Source organism: Buteo buteo, chromosome 10, assembly GCF_964188355.1.
Source record: "Buteo buteo chromosome 10, bButBut1.hap1.1, whole genome shotgun sequence".
In the NCBI taxonomy this organism is placed as follows: domain Eukaryota; kingdom Metazoa; phylum Chordata; class Aves; order Accipitriformes; family Accipitridae; genus Buteo; species Buteo buteo.
In genome coordinates, this window is record NC_134180.1 from 37,891,760 (window position 1) to 37,915,146 (window position 23,387).

The following is a 23,387-nucleotide window of genomic DNA, read 5'->3' on the forward strand; positions in this document are numbered from 1 at the left end:
GGTGGGGGCAGACCCCCGAAGTCTCTCCTCGACGTGGGACCGAGTACTGAGGGAAAACCAAGCTCCAAGGAGAGACGCCGGACTGTCGCCTTTGAGGTGAGCAACCCCGGAGGCGGTCAGCCCCACACGGCCCTCTCCCTGCCTTCCCGAAGGGCGGGAGGCGCCCCGCTCTCTCCCTCACCTCACAGGGCGCGGGCGGCTCCCGCCCCTGCCCGCCTTGCGGCGACCCCGGGGGTGGGGGGGAGCGCGGCGGTTCCCGCCCGCCGCCAGCCTCGCCCGCCGCCAGTGCAGCCCCCCTGTCCGCCCGAGCTCCGCCCGCTCGCCGCCCCAGCTCCCGCCCGGGTGCCGCCGGAGCCGAGGCGCCGGGCAGCCCGGCGGGCGGTCGCCGCACCATGAGCGCCGAGTGCAGCAGCTACCTCAACGCCGACAAGGTGCTGGTGAGCGGGTTCAGCTGCCCGCGGACGGGCGGCGACGCCGGCGCCGTGTACTGCTGCGGCTTCCAGGACGTCAAGTACTGCTGCGATGACCCCCACAGCTTCTTCCCCTACGAGCACAGCTACATGTGGTGGCTCAGGTAGGGGAGCGGCGGCGGCACCCGCCCTGCCCCGGCTCGGTCCCGGTCCCGGTCCCGTATGGCGGGAGGTGGGGAGGCTCCGGGCCCCGCGGGACGGGAGAGCCGTGTTCGCCCGAGCTTCCCTCCGGGTTTGCGTTTCTGAGGTACTTGTAGCCGGGCGCTTTCAGGCTGCCTTTGTCCCGCTCCGAGTAACGGTAGAGCTGCAGCTGCTGCCCAGAGAGACTTCTGCTTCTGCCAGGGTGGTTTCTGAAAGAAATACCTCGTGGTCTTTGTAAGGAAGCACTGGGAAACGCTCGGTGCCTGTGCACAGAGCATCCAGAGTGTCCCTCCGTCCTTCTGGTGCGAGGGGAACAGCTGTCTCGGGGCCTGAGAGTGTAAGATGCTGCGTGCATAAAGTTCCCAACGACTTTAGCTACTTTTCTGTGTGTAGTAAGGTCAAGCGCTACATAACTTTTCACTCAGAAGATGGCAGATAATCAGACTTGGGCTGTCCTGGGTCAGTGCGAGGGTCCACCTGGCTCTGACTGGATCTCCAGCAGCTCAGTCACCGCTGCACGCAGCCAGCCTGGCTGCTTCTGTGCCTGGTTCCCCTCAGGCTCTTCAGCATCCACGCTGTGTTAGGGTGTTAGTACACCTCTGTATGGTGCTTTCACTAGCTTTTTATGGACTTGTTACCTTACTATTTTATGGGCTTGCTTCTGCTGTTTGAAGATATATCCTTTTATCTGTTTTATATTGTTTCCTACTGTTTTTTTGGAGTGCCCTCCAGTATTGGTATTGGGAGATTTGGTGAACAACAGCTGCATGTTCAGTTTATGCACAGTGTTCAAAATTTTGTGTTTGGTGCATCAGTTCTCAGCTGTCACCTCTCCTGAGGTGAAACTGAACAGTCTTAGTCCTTTTGGATTATCATCGAGGCAGATCCTATGTCCCTCTGATCATTTTAGTTGCATCTCTTCCATACCATTTTTCACTCCACAGCCCTGCCCGTAGAGGTGCATAATCTGGAGCTGCGTGCTCAAGATTTGGGTATGGGAAGATTTTACACAGTGACAAAATGCTGCCTTCAGTCTTGCTCTCAAAATCCTTCCTGTTGGTGGCCAACATTTTGTTAATGTCTTTGGCTGCTGGTGCACATTGACTCTGTAATTTCAGTGAGCTATCACTGATGAGACTAAAACTTTTCTTGAGTTCAGAACTGCCAGTTCTGAGTTCATTGTCATGTAGCCTTGGTTTTGTTTGTTTATACATTACATTAGTATACATTGAAGCTCATCTACATCACTTTTGCCTGCTCACTCAGTTTTCCACAAGTCTTCTAGCATTCCTTGCCCTCATACCGTATGATCACTTGCTTAGGATCATCAGAAACTCAGATTTCGTTCTTTTCCAGGTCATAGATGAAGACACTGAGTAAAATCAGTCTCAGCACTGATTTATGGTGACTTTTCTTTATACTGAAAAGAGACCAGTTATCTCTGTGCTTTGCTCCTTATTCTTTTAAGCAGCCTTGAATCTGTAACAGAACCTTTTCCCTAATCCTGTGTCAGTTCAGTCTTTTTAGTCCCACCTTCAGTGTGGGGCTTTGTCAAAGGCTTTTTGAAAAATCTAACTCTGGCCACTGGGTTCCTTTATCCGTCTGCTTATTGACACTTCATAGACTCCAGCAGGTTAACAAGGCAGTATTTTCCCCTTACAGTAATGCAGACTCTTTAGTGGAAGATTTTATGCCAGGAAGCAGCAAGTGCCAGCAGCTTCCTGAGGGCAGAGTGTGGTAATGAGGTGGATGGCGGTGGTGGCTTCACCGTCAAAGGACCTGTCCCTTGTATCCAGGTAAGGTGAGCAGGGCAGGCCTGGGCCCTGTGGCTTGGGGATAATAGCCAGTCAGATGCAACCCTGTGCAACCCAGATGCATTCAGCATCCTGGCATTGTGTTTGTCTCTTGGCTTGGTGATATTATTCCTTTTTTTACAGACCTTTCTGTCTTGCCAGGGATGGAGGTCAGATTTACTAGTCTGTAGTTCCTAGGTTCCCCTCTAGAGCCCTGTTTCAGGTTGGAGTTACATTCCCAGGCTACCAGTCCTCTGGCAGAGTGGACTTATGTATTGGTGGGTTGCACGCCTTGCCCAGCAGTTTTGCGATTTCACATATTAATTTCTTCAGGGCTCATGAGTGAATGCTATCCAGTACTATGGGCTTACTCTCACTTAATTTATCTTGTCTAATATTTAGTGTATAATTATTTAAAATCTACTTTGTCTGGTACAAATAGTGGGTTGAATGTGGGAATCTCCCAGCCATCCGCAGCTGTGACTGACACAGAATTACACAGTGGGAGACACTGATATGAGAAGACATCTCCAGGTGTCCTTTTTTACACTTTTCTCATCAAATACACATACTGTTTTAATGTTATATGATATTTTTGCATAGTCTTTGACTGTTTCAGTCACAGGAAGCCTTCTCAAGATGGCAAAACTACTGAAAGATTAAGATAAAGTTTTGCTCTTGCATCTGCATGAGATGTAGTGAAGGCTGTTAAAGCTTGATCTTTTCAGAAAGTACATCAAAGAACAGGATCTCATGAGAGGCTTTAATGAGGCATCTCTCTGAAGGATCTTCCTTTACAAAGATTTTCTAGGGTCTGAGAAGTGTGACTGCTTAGCCTCCACCTAAGTCAGAAATTTGGGTCAAAACTTTGAAACTTCAGGATTTGTTCTTTTTTTTTTTTTTTTTCTCTTTACAATGGCCCTAGGCTGCTGAAAGGATCCGAGCAAATTGCAATTGGTGGGGTTTTGGTTGGGCTTAACTTCTGCCATTGTAGAGAAGAGGTGAATAAATACAATTTACCTCTCTAAGCAATGTTACTTGAAATTGAATTCAAAATTCTGTTTTCAGAAGTGTTTTCCAGTAACAAATCAAATCACAATTTTTAGTTACTAACATACTGGGAACCCTACAGTATTACAGCACTTTGAAAACTGTATACATTTGCACATGATAGTTCCATTAGGAGTTTAAGGTAAACATCAAAGTAACATTTTCTGGTCTCTTAGAATGTTTTGGTGATCATCTCCTTGCTTGTCTTTGTCTCAGACCATTACTTGTATCAGTATGTAACAACTATATGTTAAAATAATCCTTCAAAAGCTTCTTACAGCTTTTGAGGACACGCTTTTAAGACTTGAAAACCCTTAAGACTTAAAACTATACAAGAGTCAGCCAAACCAGCCAAGGTAAGTCTGGAGATTGAACATACTGAGGAAGGGAAAGGAGTTGGAAGCAATGATGGGGGAATTGTTGCAGGTTTTGCTTTATTCCAGAGCTTTAAGTTTCTCATCCTAAATCTTTGTTTACTTGACTCCCCCCAATAATTTGAAAGCAGTGACTGAATGCACCAACAAGTGGTTGGTGGCATCTCAGAGATTACTTCTGTTTGCTGACACAGCAGGTAGAATTTCAGGAAGCTATTGCATATTTCTCTTGTGTTTTTCCTGCTGTGGGAGACACGTTGCTAGACCGCTTGGCAGCCAGCTCTGACGGAAGCAGTTCATGGAGAAATCAGCAGCCTAGGCAACCTGAAGCAATAGTCACTTGTAGGCCTATGCTATTCTTTTTTTGCCAAATCATTACTGACTGTACTATGTTTCGAGCTATATACTGCACTATCCCTTCAGAAAATGGAACCATCTTTTCCCCTCCCACTCCTGCAAAAACTGCAGTATTTGACAAGTGCACCCTAACACCCGCTGTACTAGGAGCTGCTGGACGATCATAAATAATTGACCTTTGAGCAACTCTGACACATTTCCTACTTTCACCTGAATTCATTATCTGTAATTCATATTATTAATTTCTTACTTATCCTTTCTTTTTTTGCTGGTACTTAAGATCAAATAGTATAGTATCTTTTTTTTGTTGTTGTTAGAGCAGCCTAGGTTCCTTTTCTACATTTCTTGAAAAGCTGACCTCATTAATGAAGAGTGAAGGATGTGCTTTTTCTATCTCTTATAGCAGTCAGGAGCCCATGGAACAGGGAAGGTAATGTTAGTAAAAGGCAAGGGTGTACAAAATCCACCAGAAGGTTATGCAGCTTTTGAAACCACAAAACAAGATGCCATAAAACACTAGTGAGCATAACACTGAACAGCTCACCCTTCAGAGCCATGGGCTGTGCATGCACATGCAGTCATCATGACATCTGCTTTACCTCCAAAGCTCAACGGAAGGGGAGAAATGCTGAACATGTATTATTTGTACTGAACTGTGATGCTCTTAGGTTCAGTCAGCACCTTTTTTGTTTCTAATTGTTTTAAAATATTTTAGAATTATTTTTGTCACTGTTCAATTAAGTTTTATTTTGCAAATTTAATGGCTTCTTTCAGTATCAAATAGAATTACAGTATGTATTCCAAATCTGTACCTTTTATAAATTTCATGTAATATGTATTTGATTAAAACTCTGGCAGGCCAAATATAGATTTTACTCAAAAGGCTTTATTAATTAATAGCCATAGAACCATGGTGACCTAATGCTGTAGCCAAGCTTTGCTTAGCTGTACAGATCTCCAGGAGACTGTTTTGGCTTTCCAAAATAGCAAGTCTTTTGTTCCTATATGCCCATTCTTCCAATCTTCTGGGAATGTTTATCTGATTGCTTTGCAATTACAACGTACAACATATCCCTGCAGCAATGGCATTAGGAACATTTGATTCACTTGGATCCAGATGACTCATGAGTGAGCTTCTTTTTAATCTGTCAGTGGACATACTGCATCTGCTTAGCCAATACTTAAATTTTTCCTAGCTGTTGTTGGTGTGGATGGACTAATTTTATGGACTGAAGATAACTGTAGGTGTGTGATGCTGAACATGCACTCACAGAAGTGTCGGTGACCCACTAAGCAGCTCTCTGGACAGCAGCTTGGGGAGCCCTGGGGAGTCTGCTGAGAGTGGAGCCTCTCTGCTCAGTAAAGCCCTTGGCTGCGCAGAGATGCGTGGCAGTGCTGCAAGTTGTGTGTGTGAGACGCTCAGTGTAATAGCAGTAGGAGGGTCAGTGAAATGTGTGGCAGGGCTGTATCTTTATTGTATGTAGAAAGTAACTTGGGAGAGTTCTGTTTGGTCTGTGGATCTTCCTCCAAACTTAGCGTTGCTCATGTTCGAAGAATTGCGCAAATGCTGCCAGGGTTACCCCTAGGCCTTCATTGCTGTTTTTATGCTAGATCATCGTTTTGGGGGTGGGTTGTTAAAATGCAGAGGTTTTCGCTTGCTAATGAGGCTTGCTAGTGGGCAAGAGTGACTTTTTAGTTTGCTTGTTTAATGTCTCTGCTGTCAGAAGACTGACCTTGAAGACACACCCTGAGTCCTGTGGACTGTTACCATGTGGACTGCTGGGTGGACTTTAAACACGTAGTGTTTAAGGTAAGGGAGGAAAGATGGCAAAATGTTTTTAGCAAGGGCTTTTCCAGATGGATATGCAGCACCACAGTAATTGCTGTAGAATCTAGAGGACATGTTGAAGGGCTGTCTTTACTTTCAGAGGAGGGAGATCATTAAAATGATCAATGATCATAGTTATTTTGGTATTTTGTTTCTGATAACAGTTTCAACTATTAAAAAAAAGAAATAAAAGATTGTGTTCTGGTTAAGAAACTTCAGTGTTCAGAGCTGTAGAAGGCATACTAAATTCCTCTGAATTAATTCAATAAATTAAGAAACAACTCCCCCCAAACTTTAACGCAAAATTAACCTTAAGGAAATTAATCATACATTCTAAGAGGGTTGATGGCTTCAGGACATTGAGAGCAATCTGGTATTGAAACATTATGTTTAAAAAGAGTAAGTACAAGCTGAATCTTAGTTTCTGATTGATTTAGGAAGTGGAATCCAGTTTTGTGATGCTGATCTCCATGTTTTGGGTGAGATCTTTTCACGTTGCTGCTGGAGCATGGCAAACACTTCTAGTGGCATGTAACCTATGGTAAGTCTTTGACCTGTAGTAGGAAATACTGGAGAATTCCTCAGGAATTGCTTTTCTTACCTTTACCATTTGTAACTCACAAAGCGTCTTAGACAAGTTATGTAGTGATACTGAAGATGCGTTGTGCTGTACAATACACAACTGTATTGTTAACGTCGTCATCTACAACTGAATGAAGGAGAGCTACAACTGAGAACTAATAGATGCCCAAATAGAAAAACGTATAATCATTAATTTGTACTTGATCTATTCAGCTTTAGGACAGCTGACTCTGCTTAATGTTTGCATAATGGTGAGCACTGCAGACTGTTACTTAAATGGAATCTTAAAATAAGACTAGTATTGACATGACAAAAAAGCACAAATACCTGTTTCTGAAGAGCCTTTGGGTTTGTATTGCTTCCTCAAATAGATTCAGCTGTGGAGATAATTCTTGGTTCAGTGGCTGCTCTCCTCAACCTCCTGTAGGGTAGTGTATTTCTTCTGTTTTGTCCATTCAGATCAAGGTGTTTCAAGTGAAAATGCAAAAATGAGGCCAGAACCCAGGTTAGATCTCTGACTGTAAGCATGTATTCAGATTCCATATTAAGCAGAATATTCCTTGCCTGTAAGTTTTGTTTGGGCCAAAAAACAATAAGGAAAAATTTGCTTAATACATGCATATATACACAAACATGTAAGGACACTCTAGTTCATGCAGATGATAAATACCATGAAAAATCTTTGTAAGGGTAAAGCTATTCTTTCCAGAACCAATTTATTGTCAGCATAATTATTATTTTAGTTGTGCGTGGAGCTAAGTGTTCCACAAGCTTCATTAATGGATCTGACTGATAACTAATGAGAACTGCATCTTAAAGTCATGCCAATATCTGCTATTCTCATCCTGCTGAGTTTTTAAGAGTTTCTCCTGTGGACATATCTGTCTACTGGGGTTATGGGAGCTTGTAGAGAAGCTTTGCAATAGCTTGAATGTAAAATTCATAAAAACATCCTGAGGCACAACTCTTCTCATCTCCCTGCAAGGCCACAGTAGAATTGACTTCTCGCTGATAGTGGTGATATATAAAGGCATTTTTATCACTAAAGGATGGAGTTCATAGAATTTAAGACATTCATCTCTCTTCTGTCCTTTTTACATCTGTCAAAACTGTAAATATACCAGAGTAGTAATATAAGGTTTCTCAATCCTCGGACTCTCTTAATCTGTGACCAAAAGGCTGCCGTTTAATTTCACTAGAAGTCGGTGTCTTTGGCTTGGACTGTAGAATAGAGGACTGGAACACTGAAGGCATCAAATGGCTTAGGAGAGGATAGTAAATGATAGCTAGACTGTGTTGCAATTGGTCCTTTATTTCATCATGAGAATTTTATATTAGGAAAATACTTGAAAAGAAGGATGGGAAATAAGGAAACTACTAAAGAGATTTCTGTATATACATACACTGTCTCACTGAATGTCTATGGAAGAAGTATAAGTAGCTTCTACCCTGCAGAAGTAGTATCTTGATAAAATCTGCATATACTATTGTTTGTTTGGCCTCCTGAATAATTAAGTTCCTGCTCCTTTGATGCCTGTGATATTGTAAGTTAACTCATCTTTAGTTTTCTTTTTACTCTGACAAAGATCATGGAAGAACTTCTCCAGTCTTGACTGGGGATTTTTTTACATTAACACAAGGGCACAGCAGTGATCATAGTACTCCACCCTGCTCTACAGAGCTGCTAACAGAATTGAATAACATGGCTTGCATGTTTTTTATCCTACTTTTTATGGGCATGTCATCCTTGGTGAGAAGTCTGTGACAAATGTGTACTTTGCTTAAAGTGCTCTCACAGGCTCTTCTTGCAATAAAAATGGCATTTCAGGCTGAAAATATAGCTTTAATAGTCATGTTGTTTGAGAAAAACGAGTTTGCATGGACTGCCTGGAGTTCTGGAATCCCTCTTTGTGTGTGCATGAGATATTTATGTGAGATTATGCATATCTGGGAATATGCACTGCACTGGAGAAGTTTTTGATCTCACCGATGACAGTCACTGCATGAAGTTATTTCTGATTTTCATAAACACAGTGTAAATCAGACTCAGGAGCAGTATGCATAGGTAACATGAAATGTCATCGAGGGCCAGGTGTTCAACTGCTGTGTAATGACATTGACCCTTCTGAGGGCAATGAAATAATTCCAGTTTATGCAACTTATGTATTGAGCTTTAAACTTTTGTTTACAGTAAAATACACGGTCATTCCCCCACCTGAGTAACCTCCAGACATCATCCTGACCATTGTTTTAATGGGTATCCCAGGCTGTTTGTACACTTAATTTCTTTGTTTTTCTCTCTTAGTGTTGGAGCACTTGTGGGCCTGTCAATAGCAGCAGTGGTCCTCTTTGCTTTTATCATCACTGTGTGTGTTCTCTGTTATTTGTTTATCAGCACGAAGCCACGCAGCAAACTGGATACTGGTTTAAGCTTACAGATGGCAGGTAAGACCAGTTGTTATTGACATATATTATCTCCTGCAGAGGAAAAGCCTTATTTTGTCTTTAAATGGATGTGGGGGAATCCAACAGCACGTATTTTCTTTCTGATGGGGACCTCAAGATGTACTCAAGCTATACTGCTGTTTTACCTTCTGAATGAAATCTGTACCAAACTCAAATGAAAAAATTTAACACAAGCTCAGTATATTTATTTAGTAGTAGGAAAAGTGTAAAACTTCACAGTACTGAGTAAGGGTGCAACAAGTAAGTCCCTTTATCAGGAAGAGGCTTAATGAGTTAGTTGCTCTGGATTTCCTGTCAAGAGTACCTAAGCATATAGTAGTGATTTCATTCTAGGAATAAGAATCTCAGAAGAAATTTTAAGTGTATTTTCTTGAGACAGAGAGAGATCATTCTTTTTTGATATTGTGTGTAAATGAATTGTGACATTCATCCTGACATAGGATCCAGTCTTTGAAATCTAAGACTCTTTGCTTCAGTCCCAGTAGTCCATACTTTTGTACTCAAACTGCATTGGCGGATGCCTGCAGGAACAGTGCATGTAGCCAGAGCTAGCCCACTGGCATGGGAAAACCTGTTGCTGCTGTTACATTTCACTACATTTGTGAAATCTAACTGCAAATTTTGATGGTGGGATGGGGTGTGACAGGTTTTGCCCTTTGTCTTGGACTTCATAAATGTTTAAATGTGGCTTCGGTAGTTCAACCAGTAAAGTTGTAGGAAGTGCATGTTGTACTTGTATAGGCCTTGAAGTTGAACAAGTTGAAAAAGGGGAATAATTCTTGGAAAAAAGTCCTCTTACCTCAAATTCTTTTTTTTTTAACTAGTTTTTAAAATGCTTCCACACCTGCATGGCAATAAATTACCAATGAGTTACTGTAATTATAGCCTATTACACAGCAGTACGCCCCTCTCCTGAATGTCTAGTTAACACAGTCCACTTCATACCAAACTTCCTATGTCTTGTTTTGTTCTCCAGAGAATGCAGGCTTTGGTCTAAAAGTGGTTTATAGGGCCATCAGGAAATGCAAAGCCTCACTTTGGAGCTATATAAGCTGAGCAAGCTGCTGAAGTAAAAGTCACACATTCAGCAAACTGGTACTAATCTGCAAATTGAAAACTTCACACCTGTCCTGGAGAGAGAGAGTAGAAATAAGACCTGCTACCTAGAATGGCCTAAATAAACTCTTGGGTGGGATGAACAAAATGCCTAGTGATCTTTTTTACGAGATGGTTGTGTTCTAATTATAAACTGGCATTATGCTTTTGAAAGTGTTGCTATTTAACTTCTTCCCTCAGGTTTGCCTGCTATGGCATGAGCTCTTAATCCATTGCCAGGACAGCAGTGCTGTTTTTCTCATGCTTTGTGTTTTTGTGCCAGACATGTTTGGCATATGGGGAGCTGGGAAGGGGACAGGTGCTATTGCACCACTGCTGCCAAGTGATTCCATCTTTCTCTACAGACTTGAACCCTGCTGCAAAACCACATCCTGCTTTGGCATTAGAAATCATTCCCCTCTTCCTGTTGTGAGACGAACAGCATCCCAGGCTCCCCAACTGATGACCCAGCATTCACGTAGGCATCCTGTCTCTCGTGATTCCAGGTGTTACAACTCCAGGAAGCTGAGAGATCTTTGCTTTTTCCTAACTATCTCCTGTGTTGTTTTGAGCTTTATTCAGACTGCATTGCTTTGTATTTAAACACTGTTTTGACTTTGCTCTCGTCCTGTTTTTCACTTTTGTTATTCTGGTTCTTTGGCTGCTGTGAATGACAATTGTTTCACATCTAAATTCTGATAGCTTTAGCTGTTGATGAGGTGGGTTGCCAGAAATTGAAAGTCAGTTCCTTTGCCAAGGTTGAGATATCTTTGAAAATGCTGAAGGATTTCATTGACAAGCCCGAGTGCTTATCTTCGTCATACTTCGGTTTCTGTTGCGTGCAAGTCATGCAAGGTCTGAGTATCTTATGAAATGATTGGTTAGCTGCTTTCAGGCCTAGGGAACAGTAAAGCAGCTTCTCTCCTCCTCTTTCGGTTCTGAGATTTGAGAGTAATCATATATAGGCAATAAAAATGAATTAAAAGAATTAAAACAGTTTTTAGAAGCTTCAGAAAATTTTAGGCCTGAGGACTGTGAGTTTTAACTGTGAAGTCAGTTCAGCCCTGCTTTTTCTGAATGAGCATAATCTTGCCTTTAGATGAAGGCTGTGTCGCATTAGGTGTTGTGCAACGTCTGTACCCCTGGAGCATTCAGAAAGCACTCATTTATGAAAGCAATATTTTTTATTATATTCAATTTCACTCATAATATATCAGCTCAGTAGGAGTTTTGTATTTCATTAAACATACAATTGATTATTGTATACCTTTCCTCCCTCATGTAATAGTCAAAGTTGGTCATTGTTCTGTGGGCTCATCTGAGATCTCCTAAATATAGAAGTGGAATTGTTGAATTTTTACAGAGCTAATTTCAAGATCGATCATAAATCTGTTAGATAAACTGGATGTGCGGCCTTTGTTAAAGTTTCTGATTCTGCAAAAGGCAGATCAGCTAGAATTTGCCTCTATTTAGTCTTGAACAAATAGTCTTCAAAAGCATCAACACAGATATTACATATGGGGTTCCCAAGTTAGCTAAGCATGTTGTTAGTCCTAGCAAAAATTAGCATTTTAATCTGAGAACTGAATTTCAGGAAAAATAAGCTCAGTCATCAGTGTAGACCAGGAGTAACTACTTAAGTGTTAATGGAGTTATATTAATTTCTATTTGTAGTATCATAGTGTAGAGCAGAGAGTAGATCCCTTATATGCAATACAATGTGTACAGGCAAATGAAAAGACGCCATATCTCAAGGAGTTTACAGTCTAGTTTCTTGTCAGATCTAGTATTTCCCAATAAAAAGCAGCAACCTTCTTTATTCAATGAAATCCTCTCCTTTTATAGGCAAAATCTCAGCTCTTTGTACATTGCTTTCTTATTGTTTGCATTCTGCCTCATAATGCAAGGTTCACCTAGGATTTGGTGTGTGGGTTGATGGTCTGCCTTACTGAAGTGTCATATTCTTCACAGTTTTTCCTCTCTTTATCCTCACAGCTGCCTTTCTGAAGTAGGGAGATGCTATTAGCCCATCTCACAAGGAGACAGAACTGCAGGGAAGTGTCATATTTCTAATGCTTTGTGTGTCAGTTTATACATTGATCTCAAGTGGAATTTTGAAAGGACATCACTAACCAGAAGACCTTTGTCCTTTTGCTTATGACACCACTAAAAACATAGCTCTAAGACTAGCTTGAGACAGGAATTCTGTGGTAAAGAGAATTGAGCCATGTTTTTTGAGTCCGAAGTGAATATTCAAATCATTGGAGAATATTTTTTCTTAGCATAGTGAACTTGCTTTTTAATCATAACAGTTGCTTAGTAAGCTCTTTCTGAGATGTTGTGGTTTAACCCCATCAGCAACTAAGCGCCACACAGCTGCTCGCTCACTCCCCCCCTGCCTCTGTCAGATGGGGGTGAGAATCGGGGAAAAAAATAAATTAAAAAAACTTGTGGGTTGAGATATAGACAGTTTAATAGGACAGAAAAGGAAGGGAAAATACTACTGCTACTACTAAGAGAATATACAAAACAAGTGATGCACAATACAGTTGCTTACCACCCACTGACTGATGCCCAGCCAATTCCTGAGCTGTGGTGCCCCCCCAGCCAACTCCCCCCAGTTTATATACGTGATATGGTATGGAATGTGCCTTTGGCTTGTTTGGGCCAGCTATCATTGCTGTGTCCCCTCCCAGTTTCTTGTGCACTCCCAGCCTCTGCTGGCAGGGCAGTATGAAAAGCTGGAAAGTCCTTGACTTAGTATAAACACTGCTTAGCAACAACTAAAACATCAGTGTGTTATCAACATTATTCTCATCCTAAATCCAAAACACAGCCCTATACCAGCTATTAAGAAGAAAATTAATTCTATTCCAGCCAAAACCAGGACAGAGAGAAAGGATTTTTTCATTGAACTTGTTGTAGGTGTTTCTGTTTCTCCCATTTGAAGGCTGGAGAACTATAAAATTGTTTCTTCCTGGTAAAAAAAGGCCCCAAAGAAATCCAGGCCCTGAGAACGCAAACTTCATGGGTTTTCCCAAGATGAAAGGGAATTTGGTCATATGCTTTGTTCTCCTTCTAACCAAAAAACTTCTCTTTGTGCAAAAGGTTTATCCCCTTCAAAATGTAGAGAACTAGAGAGTAAAGATCTCCAGTGTTTTGTTAACACTGAATGAACAATGCTGGAGCATGTAGGGGTCATGAGGAGGACTGAGTAAAGATTGCATAGTTGTCGGGAGAGGAGTGGTAAACAGGCAGAAAAGGGAGAATCTAGAGGTGTATCTGCTGTTCAGCTCTGGAAAGGTGTACATATGCTTCCCTTGACCCAGCAGCTGGTGGGAGAGGAGTGGTCATCTCTGCTGGCCCCTTAGAATGGCTTTTGCCATCAGAGGTAAAAAGGTAGGTAAAGACTCTCCACCTCGGTGACCTAAACAGTATGTAAGCACATTTTCTGAGTTGCCCCTGTATTTCTGCCAGCGTTAGTCCAGGAAGACCTTTGGAGTGAGGTGTCCTATACCACTGCAAAGTGAGAACAGAAAATTACATTTTATGATGGTAACTAACATTTTCCTTTAAAACTTAGCACAGAAAGACTCTGTAATGCATTTAGAGTCAGGCAGCAGGGACCTTTGGGTTGGAGTGTGAAGAGAACTGTGGCCTTGTAAATTACTCATAAGTGCTGGGAAAAATGTGCTTTAACAGAAGAGATTAATTCCTTGTTCTTACAAAGCAGTGACATCATAGCATGCAAAAGTTCATGGTTTCATTTCATAATAACAAAAAAACTCAGCTCAAAAGATAGCCAGATGACCTTCCTGTCCCTATTTCTCTCCTTAATTAAAGATTCCTCATGGGGCACTATTCAAATATATGAAACGTTCAGATATTTTGATGAAAAGGCTCCAAACTCTCACATTTTTTCCTCCTTAGCTCACTAGAATTATCTGACTATATTGGTTCTGAAACCACATAGCTGCTGCCTGAATTCAGAGACACTGTGATTGGGTTTTGGAGTATGGATTGATAGCTTTGCTTTCTAGTTTTATCAGTAATTTCCACTATATAGTCTTTCTGCAGCTGGCCTTAAATTTTCCCATTAGGCTACTTATCTCTTTGCCAGCCATCTGCCTCAGATATTTGTGTATGGGAAAAATCAGGCAAATGGGCTCAACTGTTTAAAAAAAAAAAAAAAAAGGTGGTGTTTTTGGTTTTTTTTTCTTTAGGAAATGAGGAAATTTCCTATTTTGGAACTGGGAATTCAAATTTAGTTGAAGGGTTGCATTAGCTCAAAGTTATGTCACTAGGAAAGATTAAATTTGGAAATGTTTAAATTGGACTCCAGCTTTTAAATTTCCCAAACTTTCTTATAGCAGTGAGTTTTTTGCAGCTCACTGAGTCAGGTTTTTTAGTGCAAAGATACCCATAGATGCTGTAAGCTGGTTTAGATATGAAATCTAGACAGGCTTCAAAACCAGGGTGCCTTACTCTAACTGATTAGGAATTTTTTTTTACTTTTTGGGTTTGGTGGGTTTTGATCACAGCTGAGAACTCACTGAAAAGACTTGGTTTCAACTAAGATCTTGGCTTACATAGTATTGTACAGATTTTTTGAAATGTCAAACTATCAAATCCCATTTTGATGTTTTGAAACCAAATTGTGCTTTTTTTTGAATTCAAACAAAATAAAATGCAACTTTGAAAACACTTCAAAAGCAAATAATTCCTTTGCCCAATTGGCTTTGTTTCAGTTTTTTTAAATGAAAATACTAGAATTCTCAACTTTTATTCCCTATTGGATATAGGGAACCTTTTTTAATCCCTTCCCCACACACTTCCTTGGACAGAAGTACCCTGCCTAGTTATGGTTATCTTTTCTCTTTGTTCTCTGTGTTGGCCCAAGCAGTGGGAAACCGGAAGATGAAGTCAGACAGCGTTGGACTAGAGGTTAATGGGAAATACAGGGAAATGCAGCCTGGGAAGAAGACTGATGAGCTCCATAAGGAGAGTTAGATGAGAAGATGGAGCAGGGAGGGGTTTTGGAGCCAGTAGATAAAGGAGGAACTGCAACTGAACAAGGACCTGGCTGTGCTTGGGAGCATGTGGAAGAGGGATGGGGCTAATGGGGTTGAGAGCAGCAGAACAGGGAGGCAGCGATGCTGATGGGGGTGGAGAAACTCCTGAGAGGACCAGAGAGTGGAACAATGGCTGTCGGTGGGCTGGAGAGCAGAGGTGGGGTGGTTGGGGAGAGAGATGAACAGGGATCCTTGCAGATAGCAAGTATGCACAGGGTTGGAACAACCAGAGATTTAGGCCAGAGAAAAGAGATAGGAGGGACTTAAAGTATGAACTGTTCATGGAGACGTGAACTAGCATGGGAAGCATAGTAGCAGAAAATCAGGACTGGAAACAGAGTAAGAAAAGCAGGAAGGGAATGAAGGAATGAATATAAGGTAAGAAAGAAAAGAAATTAAGTTCAAAGTGTGGTCAGAAAAGTCTTTCCTCCCAGGGCTTTGCTTTCTCTGCTGTCAGCAGTTATCAGTGAAAACCACTGGCAGAGTATCTCTCTTCTCCCTTCCTGACAGTGACCCACTGCAGACTGCTTTTGCTTTGGTTATTCTGATCAGTTAGGCAAACTCAAGTTGTCCACCCTGAATCTAAAGATTTCAGCCCTTCTGCTCTGAACAAGTGTCTGTATCAGTTACCTGGTGGAATTTTAATGAACTATTATTTATTTTAACCTATGAAGTTGTGCTCTGAAAAACAATATTCAAATACAACTAAGCTTCAAAACCAAGCACTCAAAAGATGGGAGATGCCAGAACTTCAAGATTTTCTGGGCAACTGGTGAAATGCCTAGCTAAAAATTGCTTTATTTGCTCCTGTTATCCTTTTAATCTTTCTGAAAAACAAGGGTGACACTTCCTTCGTGCAAAGTATTGTGAGCCTCCCCCCGTGCAGTACTTGGATCACTGGGTGGAAGGTGCAGTGAAGGCAATAGTGACTGATTGTGTTTGGAGAGGGGTGAAAGTTTGAGATTTCTGATCTATTTTTCTGTGTATATGAGAGATTTTTCTGCCATTTCTTTTAGGAGACACTCTGATTTCCTGCTATAAGTCCTACTTATACCACAGTGCTTCTACGTTAAACTGCTCTTCATCTTGATGTTTATTGCTTTTTAACATAAGTTAAGTTAATAACTGCAGCCTCCCAGAGGCTCAGGAATGGAAAGTGGAATGACTCTGGTCTATCCCATCCTCTAAAAACTGTAAAGGAAGAATCCAGGAACTGTGGTTTTTTCTAGTGCAGTGCACACATCTTTGTATTACTACTTGCAACTAAAGGAAGAATAATCCTGTTAGTTTTACCAAAAATGCTTTTGTTTTACAGACAGTGAGACTAGAGGGAGTTCAATATGTTAAAAAACAGAGGCACTGGATGGATTCCACCAATGCTGTAATGGAAATAGGTACAGTGAGAACATTTATTTTCATCTTACTCTATTGTATTTGTATACCCTCTGCTCTGTTTTATATGTGGTCATGCAGATATGATAAGCATTTTTCAAAATGCCATGATTCTTTATGTGGGTTTTTAGCTTTCTGAAAAGCACTAGCAAACTGTCTCTGTTTGATTTACATATACATTGCCCTGATGCTGTCCTTGCACAAGGAACTATGTGCAGAGACCTGAACAGAGTCTTTCCACAGAGAAATCTCTTCTTGATTTACTTGTATGTGAATACTCCATCATGGCTGTGTGCCAGAGAAGATTACATTCCCCTTATATTGTCTTTGTCCTTTCCCTGATGCTGTCCCAGATCACCAGAGCTTACTAAGGAGGCAGCCATTGTAACTTATTATTCAAAAGAAATTCTGTAGCGATGAACTGCTAGAAAGACTCCTGTGTGACAAAGGGTAAGAGCAATGAAGTATCTGGTGGGTAGTTTAGTCATACTCTGCTTTGTGGGGATGCTACCTATGAGTGCTGAGTCAAGTCTGATAGAAAACTGAAGAGGGTTATCTTGCAAAAAATGAAGTTTCATATGCTGACTTGATGTTTATGCTGAAATCAAGTTTAAAGGTCAAACTGCCTCTGGCACAGACCATGCAAAATAGTATTTAAAATGTACGTCAGTGCAGATGAATTGTACTTCAGACTTAAGAGGAATTTGAATAATGCAAAAGACTTCAGATGGCATGAAACATCCATTTTACTTTCTGCAGGGGGTGAAAACTCATGGCTAAACAGCCACAGAATGTGAGAATAGCCGTAGATCAACAATGTCTGTCACAGAAAGAAAAAAAAAAAAAGTGGGCCTGTTTGCTCAGAAGTTGTTCTTAGATGAGCAGGAAAATAAATGTGTCAGAGTTCCCTGCTTCATGTATTTTCTCTTGTACCCTTAAAAAAAAGCCACCCTGTGCATCATAAGTGCAAACACATCTTTCTCAGTGCTCTTTATTATCAGCATAACAGGTTGGTTTGGGCTGCTTGTCCTCATGAAAATACTTAAGTGTAACAAAACTCATTTTGAAACTCCTAACCACCTCCACATTTTTTTTTTCTGCTGTTGCAAATGAAACGGCTTGTGGGAGAAAAATGCCATGGGAAGACTAAAAAGGATCCTGCAGTCAGAAAGCTGTCTGTAGTGAGAAAATTCAAAAATATCTGAAGCAGGCGCTAAGTACTGAGATGAGACCTCAGTTCAGGTCTGTAAATGTGGCAGTGCTTTCTGAAGGCCATGAGCCTCTTATTTCCTCATGCTTCAGTTTGCCTGCCTTCCACTGTGTTACAGAGACTAATGTTTATGGAGTGCCCTGAAGTGTAGCCTGCTAACCACTGTTGCTTACAGGAAGAGAGAAACAGGGAGAGAATTGAAAGGCCACCTGCAAAGGACTTTTTTGTAGGGTTTGAATGCACACATTATATAAGCACCAAAAAATTTAGAAGGTTTTTTTGTAGATGAATTATCCAATTCTTTTTTGTTGGCAAAATGAGGCTGGCATTATCATGAAGACTCAAAATCCTTGAGACTTCTTTTTGGGCTGAAACTAGGAAAACTATGCCCTTAGACTGTAAGTCTTTTTGCTTCCAGATCCAGAATGGAAAAGCTAGGAACTTTCTGTGAAAATGAAAACGGAGGCAAGGATCTTTTCTGAACTTCAACAGATAATCTGGTTAAGCGTTGGTAGAAATTTCAGGTCTCTAATTGTTTTTTGTCCTCTGCTTTTCATGTTGTCTGCTTGTTGTAGATTTCATGCCCTCACCTTTTACGAGGAGCCACTTCACAGTGCAGTGATAAGCCAGAGAGTCCATCAGTGGCTGCAAACCTTCCCCTGCTGTGAGAAAGCTACACGTGGCAATTAGATTTGATTTAGCATGCATACTTCCTCTGCCAAATTCACCGGGTTTTATTTAGGAACAGGACCTCCTACACCCTTGCAACTTATGTAGTTCAGCATACAATTCAAGTTTGTTTGCATGCTCTTTTCCAGCAAAAGAGCAAACACAGCTCTTGGCTTTAAGAAGGGAAGGAACTAGGCAGCTGGAGGCATTGCTGTTAACTTGGAGTGATAATATATCAAATTATTAAACAATCGAGTTAGGCACAAGAAAAATCTGACACAGATTTCATGAAGACAAATCATGCCAAATCAGTCTAATTTCTCTCTTTGTTAAGGTAATTTTGCCTGTCAGATAAGTGGGAACAAGCAGCTATGACTATGGGTCTTTATGAAGATGCAGTCAAAGAGAAGTATTCAGTGGATCATTCTCAAACACATTTTTGGAGGGAAGGATGTCTTGGTACTCTATCCCAGTTGAGTAGTAAGAGCTTGGCTGAAGGACTAAAGAGCATATGTATAAAATTTATGGATGACACTACCCTGGGAAGAGCTGCAAGACTCTGGGGATAAAACTACCCTTCAGAATTATCTCAGTGCCCTGGAGAAATGGTCTGAAATCAAAAAAGTGAAATATAATAAAGATAAAAGCAAAGTACTGTATTTAAAAAGGAGAAATCAAATCCTCAAATATACCTAAGGGAAAATAACTAATTAGTGTGGGGAAAAAATACCTGGGGATTTACAGTATGCCATAAACAGAGTATTAGTGTTCTGGGCTCTTCTTTTAGTCTGACATACTAAAGAGGGGAACTATATATAGGACGTAAGGTAATAATTTGCTCCAGTTAGTGGTGGCAGTGCCTCCGTTACAGTAATGCTCTTAGGTGTTGATATACTGGAGAAGAGAGAAAACTGAGAAAATTATGAAGATTTTGGAACAGTAGGACAGTCTTAAGCTGGCTTAAATCTTGGAAAGAAAAGATGAGTGACAGTGCTCAGTTATGTAGAATAGAGGGCAGTGATTATTTTCCATGTCTGTGGCAGGCAGGGTAAGTTATGTGCTGAATTTCACATTGAAGTGGATCCAGATTTAGTAATAAAAATTCTTCCAAACTATAAGGGTAGAAGTAGTACTGGACCAGCCAATGAGGCAACTTGTGGGACTTTTTTCCAAGGGCATCCTGAACAGGCTAAACTCACAATTGTCAAAAGTGAGATAGAGGAAGGATCTTTACAGCTTTAGTGTGTGGGGGGCTGTGTCTTAGCCCCGGGTATCCCTTAAGCCACACCAGCAGCCCCTGTTTTTTGCAAGACTGTCCATGTCTGGGAAGGAAATGTCTATCAAGCTGCTCTGAGTAGACACAGTCTTGGGTGCTGTGTCAGGCTGTGTGTGGGTCTGCCCCCTAGTCTGGAGAAAAAGTGATGGCCATAACAGGAACATCTGAGCTCCCTTCTGATCTGATATTTAATTAGAAATGCTGTATGTGGGGATAGAATAGAATATTTCACTTGGAAGGGACCTACAATGATCATCTAGTCCAACTGCCTGACTGCTTCAGGGCTGACCAAAAGTTAAAACAAATTATTAAGGGCATTGTCCAAATGCCTCTTAAACACTGACTAATGTCCAGTCTAAACCTCCCCCGGCACATCTTTGAATCATTCCCATGTGTCCCAACACTGGATACCAGGGAGAAGCACTCAGCACCTCCCTCCCCACCTCCCCTCCTCAGGAAGCTGTAGAGAGCAATGAGGTTGCCCCTCAGCCTCTTTTTCTCCAAACTAGACAAGCCCAAACTAGACAGTCCTCATAGGACATGCTTTCCAGCCCTTTCACCAGCTTTGTTGCCCTCCTCTGGACACATTTGAGCACCTTAACATCTTTCTTAAATTGTGAGGCCTAGAACTGCACACAGTACTCAAGATGAGGATGCACCAAGGCTAAATACAGCAGGATAATCACCTCTTTTGACTGGCTGGTTATACTGTGTTTAACATACTGCAAGATCTGGCTTGCCCACTGGGCTGCCAGGGTACACTGCTGACTTGTATTGGGCCTGCTGTCAACCAGATGGCAATACTAGGGGAGAGTACAAATCTAACTTGATACATATGTCTCATACATTTTGATTTAAGTTGGTCAGGAATGTATAACCATCCTCAGAGCCTTAAGCAGAATAAAATCTAGAATCTACAAAAAGTATCACTGGTAACTCAGATAAGCATCATTATTCTCAATGAACCAGTATTGAATTGATGTTCTTTGCTGGTTAGGATGCTCTTTGCTGCTAGTTGCCCTCTGCCTTGAAATCCAAGATTTCATACTTCAGAACTTCTGTAAGTAGCTGAATTAGCTGAGATTTTCTGGCCAGACTTCAGTGCATGCCCATTGCTTTTTGCCTGTTCAGACAAACATCTGCTTCTACACCCAGCTGTACCAACAGCTGTTGTGCTTCACCTCAGAAGCAATCCTGTTCTAATGAGTGGTAGAGTAATTTCTTTGTATAGACGTCCTGATTTCTTCAAGTGTAGTTTGGAATATATTTTGGTATCGTTCAGGATTAAAGGCATACATTGTGAGTATGTTTATCACAAAAAAAAAGCACGGTTTAATGTAGGTATTAGTGGTGCAATTTCCAAGAGACACTACATAGAAATGTTAGATGAATGACTCTGTATCTGCTAAGCCTTTTATGTTTTGTTTTAGCACCATTGTGCCTTGAGCCTTTATCAGATGCAAGGTGAAATCCTCACTTGCACAGCAGAGGAGCAACAGCAGATCTACCCATCCACATGCATCCCCAGAGAAGTCATTTAGTTTTTCATAGCTGTAGTGATGCCCTTCAGAGGTGTAATTCTTCACGTGATAAAGGTTAGGACTATAATGAGATGCTTGGAAAGAAGTAATCCCAGTGAAATGCATTGAGCTGGGTGGTTTGTTCTGCCTTTGTTTGTAGGATCTCCTTATCAACTTTGCTGTGCAGCAGAGGAAAAAAAATCTTCCCCCATTCTGTCTAATGCTTAACTGTGTTTGGTATTTTGCAGATAAAGAGCTGCATCCTTCACAAGGCCTCCACTGAGACAAGTTGTTGATAAAGCCAAGTGGCTTCAAGAGATTTCCTGAGCCACAAGGATGAACTGTGACTGTGAGCTACAAGAACCTGACTCACACTTCTAGAGGTGTTTCCTGGCTATTACAACCACTATCGATAATAATAGGCCAATCTGAAGCTGTGCTGGGATATGTATTTGTGTATGGTTACTGTACTGAGAAGTAGTATATTTTGATTTGCACATATCAGCTACTGCTGCTAGTCATTTTCATGCAAATTGTTGTCTTTATCCCATGCAATTCTAATGAGATAATACAGTTGTCAAGCAGAGCAGAATTTGGCACACCATGTTGACCAAGCCTTATTTCAAGCTTTCCCTGTGTGCCGTCTTAACGTGGTATCTTCACACCACAAATATAGTTGTCTTTAGCCAAATGTGATTGTTGGGTGCACAAACATATGTGAATGCAGTACCTCAATAAAGTCTGACATTTGTTTGTGTTGTATTTTTCTTAATTTATCATTTTCCTCCACCTTTGTTTCCTCAGAAGATTCTCACAGATCTTAAAATTATTTTGATGGGAGAATTTTCCAACAAAAAAGTGAAGTTAGTAGAAAGTGAATTTTTGTAGGGAAGTTTTGATTTCAATAGCTGTTTTCATAGGAAACAGTAAACACTGAAATTAATTGAAATAAACATCCACAAATCTTTTGCAGGTCCTACATCAAAATATCTTGGAATATTTATTTTGAAGCAAACTTAAAAAATTTTCCAGTAGTATTCTGGTTTGGAGCACTAATTTGTGAAGTGTTGAACTTCCTTCAGGTAATTAAAGAGCTCTAATCACACATTTTATTTCCCCAGAAGTCATTAGGAACAACCAACATAATCTTAGCTGTCCTATTGGAGCTTTCAAGTCTTTCAAGCTTTCAGCCTCCAAATCATGAACATTAATGATAATGATTTCTTTCTATCTTGTGAGGGTTCTTTAAGATCAGTGATCAAAAGAATTTCTGAAATATTTAACCATGCTGTTTATGTGAAGGCAGTAGACAGATTATATCTTCCGTTTGCAGGTAAAGCCTAAAATAGTTACCTACCATGTCAGTTATGCTTCAACTTTTTAAGACCAGGTCCTTGTCTACTTTTTGGGAGTGACATCTTTGTGTGTGATAGTGCTTGAAATTTAAAATTATTTATAGCTATCTGGTATAACACATCAAAAAACTCCAAGTGTTTCTAGTCTGAGCTACTCCTAAGTCACATTACTTGTGTGAAAAAATACACTCGTGCCTCCAAAAGAAATAGAGAATGTGGTGTATGTACTTTCTAGAACTGTTTGCATGTACTATCTCACTAAACTGGCATTTGCTGCTGTGGACTTCTAGAAAATTAAAACCACATTGAATGCACAAAGAGAGTATTTTTTTTATAACAATAGAACATAAACCTGATCTTCCAGTCTCATAACTTCTCTGATTGGGACTGTCAAAGAGCAGAAGGGAAAAAGATTTATGATTTTTGCCATCTGGTTTTCTTTGAGGATTCCAGCCCTGAGATATGCTTCCAGAATGTGTATCCTTCATTTTAAATCACCGGTAAGAGACTTACAGAACATGAAAAAAAGAGGATTTGAGTTATTTCAACTTCATACAAACTTGAACCAGCACTTTTGTATTTTTTGAATTTTAAAGTAATAAAAGATACTCTATTCTATTTTGAATGTTGCAGATCAAAATAGCTTTGATTTTTGGGCAATTTGTAAATGTTTTATTCCTCAAGTCATGAGGTTATTTTTCCCTCGGATATTGGGCTTTTTATTCATTTTGAGTATC

At 40.9% G+C, this 23,387-nt stretch overlaps 1 protein-coding gene across 2 annotated transcripts; it reads left to right on the forward strand.

Moving 5' to 3' along the window:
- The first annotated feature begins 273 nt into the window (after positions 1-273).
- SHISAL2A (shisa like 2A) lies at positions 274-22,945 on the forward strand. 2 transcript variants are annotated; one of them, XM_075037115.1, is made up of 5 exons: positions 274-574; positions 8,901-9,040; positions 10,522-10,634; positions 16,544-16,622; positions 21,544-22,945. In XM_075037115.1, the coding sequence occupies exons 1-3, from the start codon at positions 393-395 to the stop codon at positions 10,587-10,589; spliced, it is 390 nt and encodes a 129-aa protein (XP_074893216.1). In that variant the 5' UTR covers positions 274-392; the 3' UTR covers positions 10,590-10,634; positions 16,544-16,622; positions 21,544-22,945. The 2 variants fall into 2 exon arrangements, 1 of the variants encoding a protein (XP_074893216.1); XR_012651831.1 differs by lacking the exon at positions 10,522-10,634 and adding an exon at positions 6,451-6,554 and having other exon boundaries at positions 482-574.
- Positions 22,946-23,387: the final 442 nt, after the last annotated feature.